Source organism: Phaethon aethereus (assembly GCF_964289735.1).
Source record: "Phaethon aethereus genome assembly, chromosome: 1".
Classification (NCBI taxonomy): Eukaryota; Metazoa; Chordata; class Aves; order Phaethontiformes; family Phaethontidae; genus Phaethon; species Phaethon aethereus.
Genome location: NC_138575.1, coordinates 34,520,392 through 34,536,748, shown reverse-complemented (window position 1 = coordinate 34,536,748; position 16,357 = coordinate 34,520,392). Strand labels below are relative to the sequence as shown.

General features: G+C 39.4%; 1 protein-coding gene across 1 annotated transcript in view; it reads right to left on the bottom strand.

Moving 5' to 3' along the window:
• Positions 1-14,807, bottom strand: part of TMEM117 (transmembrane protein 117) — a gene marked incomplete at its 3' end in the record, with an annotated part of 236,074 nt that extends 221,267 nt beyond the window's left edge. Inside the window, exon 1 of the mRNA XM_082002533.1 lies at positions 14,330-14,807. Coding sequence (XP_081858659.1) covers positions 14,330-14,606 — 277 coding nt within the window. The 5' untranslated portion in view covers positions 14,607-14,807. The remainder of the gene's footprint in view (positions 1-14,329) is intronic.
• Between the last annotated feature and the right edge of the window lie 1,550 nt (positions 14,808-16,357).

The following is a 16,357-nucleotide window of genomic DNA, read 5'->3' as shown; positions in this document are numbered from 1 at the left end:
AGATGGGGACAGACGTTTTAGTAGGGCCTGAAGCAATAGGACAAGGGGTAATGGTTTTAAACTAAAAGAGGGTAGATTCAGACTAAGATCTAAGGAAGAAATTTTTCACACTGAGGGTGGTGAAACACTGGCACAGGTTGCCCAGAGAGGTGGTAGATGCCCCATGCCTGGAAACATTCCAGATCAGGTTGGACGGGGCTCTGAGTGACCTGATCTAGTTGAAGATGTCCCTGCTCATTGCAGGACGGTCGAACTAGATGGCCTTTAAAGGTCCCTTCCAACCCAAAGGTTCCATGATTCTATGATTCATATGTGCTGCAAGCTGCATAGATCTTACACAGGAAAGCTGATTATTATTCTACCAGACTCAAAACAGCCTTAGGGTTAGGCAGTCATACTTCTAACAAAAGACTGTGTGGCACTTGCAATATTTTGCATAATGTTGTGCCCACTTTTACAGAAACAGTTGACAAAACCCCAAATCCATTGACTTTGCCCCAGGTTCCCAGTTGTCTTACCACCCTGTCCAGGTTTCAGTTGCTGGCTGGGGCTAAATCACAAAACACCCCTTTGCCCTCCTACCTGGGATGGAGGATGCAAAAGTATCAGCTATTTCAACAGATCTATTTCATAATGGCACAACCAGACCAAGTAACATGGAATGAGCTTTCAGTGGTTACAACTTTTGCAAGACCTATTTCAACTTTGGGCTGAAGTTTCCAGGTGCTGAAAAATTTCTTCAGGAGAAAAAGGTCAGGTTTCCTACTTGGATAACAGAGGATTATGTTTACAGAATTAAAAAGCGGGACTATAGTTATATCTACTTTTAACCACCTGCAAATCGGACTTTTCGTATTTGCCATTTTTCCACATAGTTGCAAAATTCAGAGTAATGCATGAAAGTCCAGGTATGAATACTTGCTTCATACAGATAGCATCCACTAATGCACAAATCTCCTGCAATGACATAATATTAAGCATTGCTTGTTAATCCGAATTTGCCTTTCTAGAAATAGCACATCATTCATTTGTATTATGTACAGTATGTAATAGTATCCCAAAAGGATTATTTACTACATACAAATTGAAAGAGTAGAAATCCACAATATTAGCTAAACTATCGTATCCACCGTATTTAGTAGCGACTTTGGAAAAATTGAATTTTAAATCATTTGATACTACATTATTTGCAAAAGTAACCATGGCAAATGCTATATTGAGAAATATATCTTCACTAGAAACACGCTGGATGGAGAAATGTGTTAACAATCAGTGAAACTTTGGACAAAATAACAGTTCCATAGCAATTTGCCTTTGGAGCTAAATCAGATATATAATGAACCCAAATTTTCATTACTAACAAAAGCCAGAGGGTGAGTAGGTTCCACAGGAGAACACATAAAAATATTATTTCATGGTTAAGTGCATAAAAAGCTAGTAAGCTACTAGGTTGGCCAGGCAAGGAAAATACTATAATTGAAAAATGTTTTAATTTTTCCTATATATATGCTTTCTGTACTCAAGTTTTTTTTTTCCTTTGTATTTAAATGAATTATTAATTTAATTATAAAAATAGTGTACGGAAATATTCATTATTATTCTTCATCTAGCATATTTACATCTCTTTATTTAGAGAAAATAACTGTTTAACTAGCTGCCATATTCATTCAATACCACTAGAAGGTGCTCCTCTGTTGAAAGATAATGATTTCTGTCTGAATTTCTTCTGAAAGCCAATTTTCCTCTGATATCTGTGGTTCTGGCCAGCTATTTACACAGACTGTAACTGCAACAACCGCCCCTGCTATACAACAGCAGGACCTCATATGCCATAACCATTACCACAGCGTAACAGTTCTGTTACCGCTCATTTTCTTGATAAATCTGAATCCCAGCTGAGCAGGACTCCAGTTAGTTTTGCGGCAAGGTGGAAACCGTGGTGGAGCTGACACATTGTAAAGAGCCACAGTTTCTGTAAGGTTAGGAATCACAGAATCATTTAGGTCGGAAAAGACCTTTAAGATCATCAAGTCCAACTGTAAACCAAACACTGCCCAGTCCACCAAACCCATTCCTGGAGTAACTGAGGGCAGACTGCACCCCTAGAGAGACATTTGCATGCTTGTCTGAAGTCTGAAGGCAGAAAGAGAGTCCAATGTAAAAAAAAGCTGTGAGACAACCATACAAACATAAGCATATGATCTACACGAATTCCACACCAACAGTATCAGGTCATCAAACCTCATTTGGAAATCCAAGGATCAGTAATTCGTATTTCATACGCAACCTTATATGAGCCTCAACCACGTTAAGATTTGATTTGGTACCCAGAAAGCCATTCTGATACCCTCTGGGTACACATCGACTGCCTCTGTAAGCTCTTCGCATATACAATAAAAACCTTAACTGAGAGCTGAAATAATTGCAGTTTTTCTAATAAAAAACTTCAGCCTGCGCAATGTCAGAAGAGTTTTAAGTTTTGTGTCATCTGTGGTTGAGTAAGATTTTGGTGAGAAATGGGAAAGAAAAGGGGAAATGAGGATGGACTGACCAGCTAAGGCAGGATTCTGACTCTTTTAGCTGTAAACTTTGAACAAAGTCTAAAAGTGACCATTAAAGAAGGCGGCGTTTGGGCTTATTTTGAATGTCTGGATTTCATCTGCTCTTTTAGCTCAAACAGTTACTAGAAAGGACATTTTTCACTGGGAAAGGCTAAAGGAAGAAAGTCACCATGCAGTTCCAACAGTTTAAACCATTAAAAACTAAGGTCAGGGCCCAGGGAGAAGCTTCCTACTGGTAAGGAGACATGCACGTGGCCGTTCCCAAATTTCAGTATCCCAAGGGAAGCAAGCACAGCATAATCCTCCAGTGGAGCACTTCACAGAGGCTGTTGCAAGAGGCAAGCTAACTAAGGTTAGAGGCTACTCAAATGGAGTTTGATTCAGCTAGCAGGTCTGAATGACTAAAACTGAAATAATCAAAGGAGAAAGGAGCTCGTGAACCGTTCAGGATGAAAGCTTCCTACCCGCCTCTATACGTTAATATGGCAAAAAGCTGTTCCCTGGGAAGTCTGATGTTACTACAGAAAAGCACTCCGCCTCTAAATGTGCATCTGTGCAACTTTTAGATGGATGATAATTTACATAGTTCAGGATCTAAGAGAAAGAAATAATAAAGACATGTCAATGATGCAGCTTTCAGGTCCAGAACGCTTTATGCGCAGCATGACACTGCACAGCATCTTAATCTTCAGATAGCCAAAGAGCTCTCCATCTTGAGATTCTAGTGTCTTAACAAGGAACAGAGACAGAAAACAGTACATGGAACTTGTTTCCTTGAGGCTATAGGGGACTTTCTCAGTTTTGCTGCTGAACGTTTCCAGCTCTTTCAGAGAAAGGTCCCTTCCTTCTCAGAGTAAGGAATTCAAACCTCTTCAATGGAGTCTAAAATGTCTTCACTCATTTTGAAGTTGCATTTATTTTAGGAATATCTTGTTAGACTACATTCAGTACATCTTGTATGTATTGAAAAATAATGATAAATTTTGTCTTGAGGCATTTACAATAGTCCCAAAATATCCACTGAGGCTCCTCAAGAGGTCTAGTTATAAAGGAGTTCAATTTCAAATAATACGAATTATTCAGTCACAAAATGAATAGTGCCTTTCATAGTGCCAAAGACACCTAAGTGATGCTGACATACTTAGGAATACACACGCTCTTCCTTCTCTGAGGAAGCAGTATGTGAAGGACTTCACCTTTCCATAATACGTCACACCAAGGAAATGGTTAGAATAGGCTTAACTTGCTTCCCTCATCAAGAAAAAATGATGCAAGATGGCTTTATGGCACGTCTCTTGAGGGATAAGGTTTGTAACTATAAAAAAGAACAAGAGGGACCGAATACATACTTACATTGAATATACCTCAGTGTAAGTAACGTGCAAATTCCTGTTCTCAGTTTTGGTCTTCCTATGTAATTGTATCAGGTGTCAATCTGATTTCCAGGGCACTACCCACAGGAGAAGGTGAGTGAAGAATCTGTGCTCTGCAGCAAATAGAGTAACTGCTCCAGGGGAAAAGTCTTGTCTGGAGTAGCTAATCTACAAGGAGGAACTTGCACAGTTATCAGTGGAAACAGAAGAAATAAAAATTTATGAATAACCACCTGAGGACACAATACCAAATGAGAGTTTTGCAGCAAACGTATCACAATACTGTAACATTTAAGACAAAAAGGATTTGGGCTCTCTAGAATTCACGCGTGCTGGCAGAGTGCTTGAGGGCAAGACTTTTTCAGGTACGCTCTGTGCCAACCCGGTGCAGGCAGCAGTGCCGCACTGTAGCCCCTTTGACTCTGAAGACACCACTGATGCCTGTGTTCATTCTGGTATGTGCCACTAGCACATACAGAAACACAGTCTCAAGAGAAGTTTGCTATTTTACCTGCAGCCTAAGAGATGGAAATCTATAGCTATCCCCAGGAGAGTAGTACTTCTGTTTTACTCTTTGAATTTAGAAAGGTCGTACAGCAGTGACCTCTAATTTAGATAAAAAATGCTCCACCTTTGGCTGCCCCAGAGAGGAGGGATATAATCATGGCCCCAAACCACTTCAAAGTAATCTAAGCTGGTATGTATCAAGAAGAGCATCAAGTCAAGTGGGAGGCATGGAGAAAACTATTTGCAAAGACTTCACATTTTCATTTGCTATATGAAAGTGATACAGAATTGAATGCTGTGCTAAGCCCTGAATACCCCAGGGCAGGAACGCCACAGAACCTCCACATGAAATATTAGTTTTCAGTTTCTCCTTCACTTTCTATACTTCCAGCAGATTACACTGCCAAGAGTGAATTAAGATCTGTATTTTTGGTCACTTACATCTATGACCAGAGATTAGCAAGAAAGCTAGGAAATTTATGAGGTTTTGTTAAAGAAAGCTGGGATCTCTCAATTTTAGGCCTTGTTCCCTTTTTCTCATGTAAATTAGAATTAAATATTGTTGCTGCTGTGAGTCTCCAGGATCATTTTCCTTGATTCTGCCTCATCTCTTTATGCCCTCCCTGCCATAATTCTCATTTTCATTATTTTTTTAGCATGTTTGACTTTGGCTGAATCTCATACAGATTTAGTCTCTTCTTTGCTTCAGTATTAAATAAAAGAAACAGAAGACATTATTTAGCATGTGCATAAGTGAGCCTACAAAGCCCTAAGCAGCTGTCCACTTTGAAGGCTCATACCCCCATGTGCAGATGAAAGATGAATTCAAGGCATTTTAAAGGACACGAAAACCTCAGCAGAAGAATCTGCCTCTCTTCAACCAACAGGGGTTTTTTCAACATTTTATTTTTTTCTCGACTTCAGGCAAATGGCCAAAACCAACAAATTTCCCAATGTCTTAACAGCAGGATGAAGGAATCAGTGAATTTGGGGGTTTATGAGGCCTTATGAGAAGGATTTGCTTCTTAGTAACAGGTAGGCAGGAACAAAGACTACTGCTAACTACTACCTTTATTATTTGTCTTCAGAATAACTGTCAAAGGCATCTAAAAATAGACATATTTTTGTTTGACTTCTGAACAAATTGTTGAGGGCTGGGAAACTATTCTGGGAGTTATCAGTACAGTCTTTCCTATTCCTATATCTTTATCTCAGCATCCACGATGGACTACTGTCAGATACTGAGCCAGAAGCATCACTGGTTTTACCCATAAAATTTGTAATATTTTATCATCTTCTAAATCATAATAATAAATAGCTGATAATCACATCTAAATCAGGTACTTCGCTATAACTGGTCAATTTGAGTATCCCAAAGATAGTAACTTTTTTATCATTCCAGGCGATTAATTGAGAGATGCATCTATCAGTGCAGATAAGGCAATGTGCAAACATGAAAACAGGGTTGTAGCTTGCAATTTTAACTTGTGTCTTAACACATGATTTTTCTGCCTCTTTATTTGATATATAATCTAAGAAATCTTAAATTCGTGCTCTACAGAGCTTAAGGGAGGGACACCACTTCAAACATGTTAAATGTTTTTGGATATTTATATCAAATAGGAAAACACTCAGTGTTTTTCTAACTATCTTGTCATCATTAAAATACCATCATAACTATCATTAAATTACCATCAGCATTTTTACTTGAAAATTTCAAAAGAAGAGTCTTGCTCCCAAACACCTATGTAGTCATCTGCTCCCAGGCTGTGCTGCAGCGACGGAGCTGCTGCATAACTACGCAAAGTGAAAGTTCCAGGAACAGAACCATAATGGCACCAAGGAACCATAACGTGCTGGTGCTTGGGCAATAACCAGGGAGGGCTATTGGTGGATTAAGTGTTAAAGCATTCCTAAAAGGTAGGTATGTGTTACACGGTGGAATTGACCCTGCTCAGGACTAAAATGCAGCTGTCTCTGGAGTGAGACATGGTAGATGGGTAAGAACATCTCACCTGACTTAGAAAACAAAGGAAAGTATTATGCTTTATCTGAACCAAGCTTTGAGAAAATTTGGATGAAAAGTCCTTTGTTTGTGAAAGCTTCACATGATAATTGCTTGTTACGATGAGTTACTTACTGTTCATGTCTCAGTTCACCTTGCCCTGAGGCTCTGCTGCTACCTCTACCCAGATGCCCAGTCTGCCCCGGGAGACTCCCTTCCCACCTGCAGGCACCAGGGAGAGCGTGAGTCCTCAAAGCAGAAAAGCCTCTGCAGTTCCTGCCACCCTGGCAGGGGCTACCCAGTGGGGAATGGGGTACTGTCCCTTCTGATGAAGAGAGAGAAAGAAGAAAGCAGAAAACTCCGTTTTCCAGCACCTGAAATGCGGTTATGTGCCTCATCTGTCTCAGGAATCACATTTAGGAATATTGTGTTACTGCCCTGCCTGTCTTGTATGGAACAATCACTGATTCTCCCTCCTCAAAAGTCACTCTGGTTAATGAGTACATTTACCATTTTTTTTTTACTTTTGTCATATGCAGAATATCTGTAAGAAATTTATAAACCACACTATTTGCTAAATAGTTCTTAAATTCTGAGAATGTATTAAAAGTTTTTTAAAGCCCAGAATGTTGAGGGGTTTTTTAATTTTAGAGTTTTTTTTAAAAAAAAGAAATATCTAACTGTATAAGGCAGATGCACAGGCTGACTTGGAGTCCCAGCAGAATCACACAAAGAAAAATGTTGTCTGGTACGTGACGGACCTTCAAGCCACTCTGACAGCCTACGGGGACCTTTGAAAGGACACAGCATGACCAAGGAGATCATGTTCTCCTTGGGGCTCTCCACCGGACACATGATGAGGTGATGTTCCACACCCACACCCTCTCCATCTACGTCGCTGTATGGAGTAAGGACAGAAGAAATTTGCCCCTGCACTAGGTTGCACCTGCACTATGCCCATCAGGCTGCTTCTGCTAGGAATAAGCTCACTTCTATTTCTGGAAATCGGGGAACAGAGACATATTATTCCTGTAAGTGGCATTCCAAACTCCCTCCCAGTCTCAAATGGAAAGAAAAATCTGAAAGCCATGTCAAAAAGATCAAAACACAGAGTTGACACATCAATATTAAGCAGCAATGAACCTATTTTTAGTTTTCAGTCACTGGGTGCTAAATATTCTCTAGAACCTTCCCATTACAGATAATTTGACACATGCAGCTCTTCTCGCAGTCTCATGCTGCTGCTTGGGGAATGGGATACGCACCTCCAGTAGAATCGGAGCTTTCACTGAAAAGAGAATAATCTTTCTGTAGCTACTGCCTGTACCTCTCCAATTAAACTCTATAATTTACTACCCAGAGGTAATACGGTGTGAGACTGATTCCACAACTAACACTAAGAGCAGACGACGGCAGCCTTCTCACTGAGCCTGAAGGGAGGAAGCAGTAAGGTGTTGCAGCTCTTCTAATAATACAAGAGTAAAAGAAGAAATTAGGAGGTCACTTGCTTGCTTTTCATTTAAATTTGAAAGGTCACTTGTGGTGTCCCTCATGAATGACGTGAAGTTTATTTCAGACTGACATCTTAACTACTGGCAATGTGCCAGAGCTGGAATCCGATGAGCCTGCACTCATTCGGTGGCTGGCTGCGAGCTTCTCCCTTTTGATGGGGTTTGTTTGGTTTTTTTTTTTTGAGGATTCTGGCTCTCAGAAATGCTTGCTCACAGTCATTTGTGCATTATTATTAGCAAACTGTTAGACTGGCCCCTTGGCACACATTTTGTAGGACCAAAATAACCTTACTGTATTGCTTCAACATTTTACTGGAAACAAAAGAGGTAAATTGACTGTGAAGCTATCACAGTAGACCTCAAATGCCTTCAACAGCATTAACTTGATCATTGTTATTGAAATTCATACTGAACAGGCTCTTGAAGACAGTATTTTTTTATAAACTATCACATCAGTTGCTTTCTATTAGGCTGAAATCATCAATGGAAAAGAAAAAGCAGGAACAAAGTTGCTGGGTATTAAGTGACAGATCTTATTGTAATGTAAGATACAGAGCTGACACCAGAAAAGAATATACTCTACCAATCAGGTTAGAATTTTATGCAAGTATCGCCCTACACCCATCACTTGTTCCTACAGACGGTGGCACAACTGTTCATGTAACTACTATCAAACAAGAACAGGAAACAATCTGGCTGAAAAACAACCATGCAAAATCTTATCACATCTCTCTTTTTTTTTTTTTCCAAAACGGATCACATTTGGCTCATTAGCTATTGCACAAGCACCACTATGAAAGTGATACGCCACAGCAATACTAGCAGCAATACCACAGCCCAGATTTTACACTAAGATGACCCCTAATATATCAGGATACTAATTAATTATATATGTACTATTGTACGAATTTATCCTATGTCTGTTAGCTGCCTAACAGATTCACTCTTCTCATGCAGTGCACTATCATTCTGCCTAAATCCCATTCTGCCTAATTTCCTCTTGCAGTCCGCAGACATTCATTGCTTCAGTTGATACACACTTCAAGTTTCAGCATAAAAGCAGACAGCGAAGTGTCTGTTTGCAGTATCTTTTAGAGCCTTCCAGATAAGATGTTTGACAAAAAGATTAATGCTTTCAGACAACAGGTCCTCAGTGGGTGTTTTGTTCAAAACTGTCTATCGTGAAATTGCTCCCAGCATGACACTACTGTCCATTAAAAAATTTACAACATTAGTGTGTACACACAGCTCAGTGCAATTCCTGTAATGACTGCTTTACTCACTCCAATGGCTATGAAGCTCAGATTATCATTTAATTCTAAACAAACTGTATACTGTGAACATTTGTAAGAGAGCAACCCATTAAATTCAACACTTACTCAACTGCTCTGATTTGCTTGAAGTATTGTGGTTCCCCTATTTTAAGAAATATGGCTTTAGTTCTATATACCTTGTTTTCCATAATTTGTTATAACATATTAAGTATTTAGTTTCCATCCACATCGTTTAGAAAGGAGCTTACAAATATAAATCCAGGGACACTTACTGATAATTGAATAAAATCCAGTCTCTGTAATCACAGGCTTTTAATCAGACTTTAATAATCACAGAATCGCAGAATCATTAAGGTTGGAAAAGACCTTTAAGGTCTTTATAATCACTTAGAATCAGGAAAATGGGCAGGTAGACACAAGAAATATGTGCAATATGCAGCATAAACTAAGGATTACTACACATAGAAAACAGTCAAAGCAATGTGAGACTGAGAAAATGAAGAAATTATTTTTCCAAGCACACTGCCCATTTATCCATACTGCTAAAAGTCTATTCAAATGAAAGATGATTTTAAATTTACATGCTAGATCATATTTATATACATTGATGCAAAATATACAGCCTGAACCTTGGGCTAAAAAAAACCCCACTGAACTCAGAATTTGGGCCTGAGCTTGGAGTACAGAACTGCAGCTGTGCATCCACTGGGAAGGTGGATGCTCCAGGAAGACCTTATTGCAGCCTTCCAGAACTTAAAGGGGGCTTATAGGAAAGATGGGGACAGACTTTTTAGCAGGACCTGTTGCAATTGGACAAGGGGTAATGGTTTTAAACTAAAAGCGGGTAGATTCAGGCTAGACATAAGGAAGAAATTTTTCACCATGAGAGTGGTGAAACACTGGCACAGGTTGCCCAGAGAGGTGGTAGATGCCCCATCCCTGGAAACATTCCAGGTCAGGTTGGACGGGGCTCTGAGCAACCTGCTCTAGTTGAAGATGTCCCTGCTCATTGCAGGGGGGTTGGACTGGATGACCTTTAAAGGTCCCTTCCAACCCAAACTATTCTATGATTCTATAAGGTGCCAATTAAAACATACACTTTCTACACAGTAAATACTGTGTTATTTTCCAGACAGTACCCCAGGGCCATGTGAAAAATGTGCAAGAGCTTATTTGGGAATTTCTTTTAAGTCAGGATTTAAGATTTGAATGCAGTTTCAGAATGCATAGTGTCATCAAATGGGGTCAGTTTGTAAGCTCTTTCTGCTTTTAATAAAGCAGAAAATAAATCAAGAAATCTCTAAGTGCATGCAAAGAAGATACCACTTTTCCCTGCCTCAAGTAACTTTCTCATGCAGAACAAAAAATAACAGGGGTATATAACTTTATTTTTTATTCCCTCAAACTTCCAATATTCATCTATGACCTTTCATTTTCCATTGCAAAATAAAAAGCATGGCAGAACACAATACCTAACCAAATAGAAGACACACTCAGTGATGAATCAAAAAAATATAGTGGATAACAGCCAAAAGGCAATTTTAAAATTCTATTTGTTCTGACCATATGCCATAAAAATATAAAGAATGTACTAGATGAAGGCTGTTTTCCTTGGAAATATTTATCACGGGAGATGTTTATCAAATGAAGTAAGTTATTTTTTGACTGAAGAGCAAGAAATGTAATTGTTTTCTAATCTTGTTTTAAGTCATGAGCAGTGTCTTGAAGAAGTCCCTGAAGAGGTTAGTGTTCAAAGGTTGTAATGAATATTAGCAACAGAAAACATCCCACCATGTCCTCTAGTCAAGATCTCTACTACTCAAGAATATAATTGAGATACTGTATTGTTGATATCTATAAACTCAGAGAGATGAAGCTTAAATGATGTTTCCAGCACTTCTTCTTCCACTTTTAGAAACATAACATGCTTGAACTTAATTCTATTATTTTTATAGTTCATGACAGTCGTGCCTATCAGATAGTGTCTATCACAGATGGTAAACTGTATTACAATGTAGTTCTAGCAACACTATTTTCCTAGTTCTTATGCAAACTCAGCAGCAAGAAATACAGAAGACAAGAGACAAAAGAGCAGGAAGGGCATAGAGAAAGAAAATCCTTTCCACTCCCTTTCATCTAAAGTGAAATGTGCAGACTAATCCTTCTCAATTTCAATTTGCAGCATACACTGTGAGCCATGATCTGACGGGGGAAGATTGACTGGTGCTATTTGGTTTCCTGACTCCAGCAAGTTATACACAAGCCACAAGAAACAACCAGGCACAATTTCCTCTGCAAACAGAATTTAGCAGAGAAATAGAAATAAATTAACAAGGATTACAAAATACAATGGTTCCAAACAGTTATATATGAAGAAAAAGGATGAAGTAAAAGGACAGAATCAACAGCTACTTTTTAACTATATACTTATATAAATATATACTTTTAAAGACTATGGAAATTAAAAACAATCAAGGAGTGAATTCATAAAGTGCTTGATGCCAGAAGATCCAGAGGGCATACTCAATAAAAGGAGGGATTTCTAGGCAGTAAAGACATTAAAATAGTGGCAAATAACTGGCAGGAAAGATTTCAGCACGGGCTGTACAAATCTTCTGCAGACCCAGAGATACGCTCAAGCTGTAAACCCACATCATCTCATCAATGCAATCGTTACACACACTAGCTAGTTTACAGCCAGTGTGGCCACATCCATCAGCAACACAGTCAGATCTGCAGTCACCCAGGCTGCCATCTGCTCACGCTGTATCACAAGCAACAGCACATTTCCACTGACACACTGCGTGGGTGCAGCCCCGCAGCACTCGAGCCGACACAAGGCAGGGCTGCCGTGGCCCCCGGCTACCTTGGCTGCGCCGCCCTTGGCCGCTGCATCAGCACCGGCACCCAAGCGATCGCATCAGTCCAAGGAGCTGCCATAGACAACAGCAGAAGCAACCGGTTTTCCACGGGATCAGCTGCCTGAGCTGGCTCACAGCTCCATTACATTAACAGCAGCGCTGGCTCGAGGGAGGCACCGAAACGATGAGGCTGGGGTTAGGAGAGTGGAACTGTGGCAAATCTACATTGGCATAAATTGCCATGAAACTCAACATGCGGCAACTAGCCTCAAATCAGATTGTATCTACACCCATACTGGTTACCCAGACCATAACCATAAATATCCATAAGCCGGCACTGCCATCAGGGGTAGGAATCTCCTGCTTGTTAGTTTCCTCCCAAAGCTGATCCCTTTTTTGTGCGGCCACAAATATCAGTATGATCAGAGATATGATCTTCACAGAAATAAAAGATGGGTACTGCTCATGTGGGTAAATTCCCTATCCTGTTTCACTGAGCGACTGCACAAAAGCACAAAGCAGCAGACACTGAGGGCTGGGCAGACCTTCTCCTTTTGGCAGTAACGCTGATTCAAGACACTTTAAAATGTATGTTAAGCTACATCCTACCTATGATATACACTTACAAATCCAGAAGGAATTATCATAATAACCTACCTAAGTAGAAGGTAGAGAAATACTCTGTAGTCAGAGTAGAACATATTCCCCAAAAGAAACTCACATGTCTTGATGAAGCCGCATCCTATAACAACTTGTTCCACTGATCATCTACCCTTTCAGGTAAAAAAAACCAAAGTGCTGGCTATTTGCCACTTCCAAGCACTGGACCTTGCAATACATTGGCTGGACTGAAGGTTTTGTCCTTCAAGTCAAATTTGAGGAAGTCATCTTCCAATCTTGCCTTTATCCTCTCAATGCTCTCACTATAGGGCTTTTCCAATTTTATCATCAGTTTTATTACTTTTTCCTAATCATCTCCAATTTAACAAAATCATTCCTCAATTGTGGAAGCCAGAATTGAAAACATTATTGTGATAATGCTTGTTCCAGAGCCCAGGAATTAAGGTAAAATGTCCTCTTTAAGGAGACATTTTACATTTACCATTACATTAAGGTAAAAAGTCCACCGAATAGCCATTAAGATACTCAACTATATGTCAGAATAAGTGCTTCAAGAGAAGTCTGTATTAAGAGAAGTCTCTTAACGTGGCTTTGCTTGTTCGTTCCTTGACATAACAGCTTTGCATGTGATTTATTGAAACAATAGTGGCTCTCTCTCTATCCTAATAGAACAAGACAGACTACAGAAATGGCCTATCGCTCATGTGCTTCGAGGTGTTCCAGTAACCATCCATCCTGCAGTCCTACCATTATAAGGATATAGGACTAGTCCATCAGGACCAGCAATGACACACTTAGAATCAGATGGTTCAAAGAACGGTGCAGCTGGCAGGCATGAAGTAAACTTTTCCATGATTTCTACTTATCAATAAAACTTAGAGACAGTCTCAGATGCAAGATTTTCTAGGACTCAGTTACAACAATGATAGATATTTTTGAATCTCTATATATTTACATCTGAGTTCTCGGTCTCAGAATTTAATCCAGGGCCATTCCATTCCTTTCAATCAGTCCATGTGCAGTAAGTTCCCCAGTTTAGTCATAGCTTGTGTATGAAACCATTTACTGTCATGGTTTTTTCCATTTCTTACCTTTCCTTTTCACTAACTTGCTCTTGTACTAGGAGACAGATCCTGCTTCTCTAGAGTTCCTGTTTTCACATGGGAGCTCTTCAGCACAGCTCTGCTAATACTAACAACAGTCTCTGCTTCCACTTGTGTGACTTTTGACAAGACATGTAGCCTTGCCACCCAAGGAACAATGCCTTTTCTGCAAATTGCTGAGAAAATAACATAATAAGATCTAAAAATCGTTCTGAAGATGCAAAGGAATATTTTTATAACACTGAAAATAACTGGCCTCTCAAGTATTCCAAACATGTCAGCTTTCACTACTTTTAGCCTTCTTTGACTGAAATAATTGTGAATTATGCTCACATAAGTAGACATGGCATTAATTTCCACAATGATGTAAGCTTTGATGGTCTGAGTTCTATGCAGCTCTAAACAGTTGAAGCGATTAATAGCAACGCTTACAAAATTGCAATGAGTAGAAAGCTAAAAGAAGTCAGAAAGCCATTATCAGGCAGTCGGTAGGTACTACATCACGCAACTTACCAAACAGGCGCTGATGGAAGAGAAATTTTCCAGCTATCAGTCCTGTGAGAATGGCAAGCAGCCACAGAAGCACCTTCAAAAACCTCCAGCCTCCTCCTTCAGGGTATTTATTTGTTACAAAGGAGAAGCAATTTCCAACAACAATAACATTGGCTTCTGTCTGACTGTGAGATACTGGGTCCTCAGCAAATATTAAGAAGTTAAAGAAGATCACTAGGTAAGCCACAACTAGGCGAGACCACGGGTGCTGGAAGTAGTAGCGGAAGTCTTTATCCATCCTCAGATACTTCAGAACTGTTCTTTGCCTGTATGTAAAGACACAAATGCACAATGTTTTATATATATATATATACCCAGAATTCTTGGATCATAGGAGATACCTGTACATTCCAAAAAATCAAATCACTGTGATCTTGTCATCAGTCATTTTTAAGACTTCAGACTTGACTAGCAATGGAAGTTTCAATCAAAAGATACTGTTAGATCCAGGCAGAGAAAAACTTACGTTTCTGCCCATTCCAATGTAAAAACAGCAAATATATATACATTACAACAGAGGATTTTCAGTCTTAACCATTTCTGTATTATCTCTTTAAAAGTACAGCTCCATATGAGGCATGAAAATAGAGCATGTAAGAACATGACCAACTACAGGAAATTCAGAGTGCCTCTCCAGCCACATTCCAAAAAATTACAACACAGATTTCACAAACGTTCATGCTAAGCCTAAACTGAATCTTTCTCCTTATAGGAGAAGGATGGAACCAGCCCCTAAGTCCACTGAGGTCTTCTACCGCCTCACCTCCTGAAAGTTTACAAGCATATACCCCAGCAAGGTCAGAAACTTGTGTTTATATGAAGGAATTACATGATGGAAAAGTTGCTAGGATCAATCCTTGCAGCTCAGGCAAGTTTGTGGAAACCTTTTCATTGACTTCAGGGAGTACACCTATAATAAAGTATATTTTCAAAACCAGAAAATAAGAGTGCCCTGAGCACAGACTGTTTTGTACGAATACAAACATTGTATCTTGAAATTTGCCTACTTATGAAGTACAGCTATGGAAAAAATGCAGCTAAGCATGGTTAACGTTTCAGTTGTTTGCCATTTGATTTCTTTTTCTTTTCTTCACAACAAATTAGTTGTTTCATTCTGTTGAACCAATTTGTATGCACAAAGATACAAGGCCTTTGTGTTGTGGAACACCGCAATTATTCAAGGGACACAGAGTGTAGGAAGAAAAGAGGGGGGAAAAAAAGAGTATCTAATAATACTGCTTGTTTATTACAGTATGATCCTTGAAGGATACAGTGTGCTTAACTGAAGAGTACAGATTTTTACAAATGTCATATGCCCTGCAGGAAAAAAAACCCCACCAACCAACAAACCCAATTCGCAAGCAAAAGACCTAAAAATAACCCAAATCAATTACTCATCCCTTCTTGGACTTCTGACTAAGTATCACTTTGCAAGCCTACAAACGGCTTGAATTACAATGTCTCGCTTTAGGTAGTCCCTTCAAAATTATTTAACTCCATAATCCAATTTCTTTTTGTAAAACGACAGGGAATCCTGTACCCATTAAACGAAAAGGCTAAAAGAACTCTTAGCTGATTCAGACAAGGCATTCAGTAAATAATCAAAATTAATAATGTCCCATTATGCATAAATTACATATAAAAAAAAAGAAAAAAAACCATGCAACAGTTAAAAAGTTGGCACCAGGAGGTGTCAGCCCTTTGAAAACTTTATGAATAAAGTGATATAAAGCAAGTGTCATTGGCCCCGTAGCCTAAGAAGACACTACTGTGGGGAGATTAAACCGCCTTTAGAGACATAAGGATGCCCACAGCTATTTTATGTTCTCCTTTCTTTCTGCTAAGGGGAAGAAAAGTTTTGATATTTCCTTACGTGTATGAACCATCTTAAAGCCCGAATGGGGCTGGAGATAAACAACTCTGTGCTGATATTTCTGGCAGCAGCCGGATGGATACCCGAGAGTTACCAGACACCCAACTGCAGAGGCA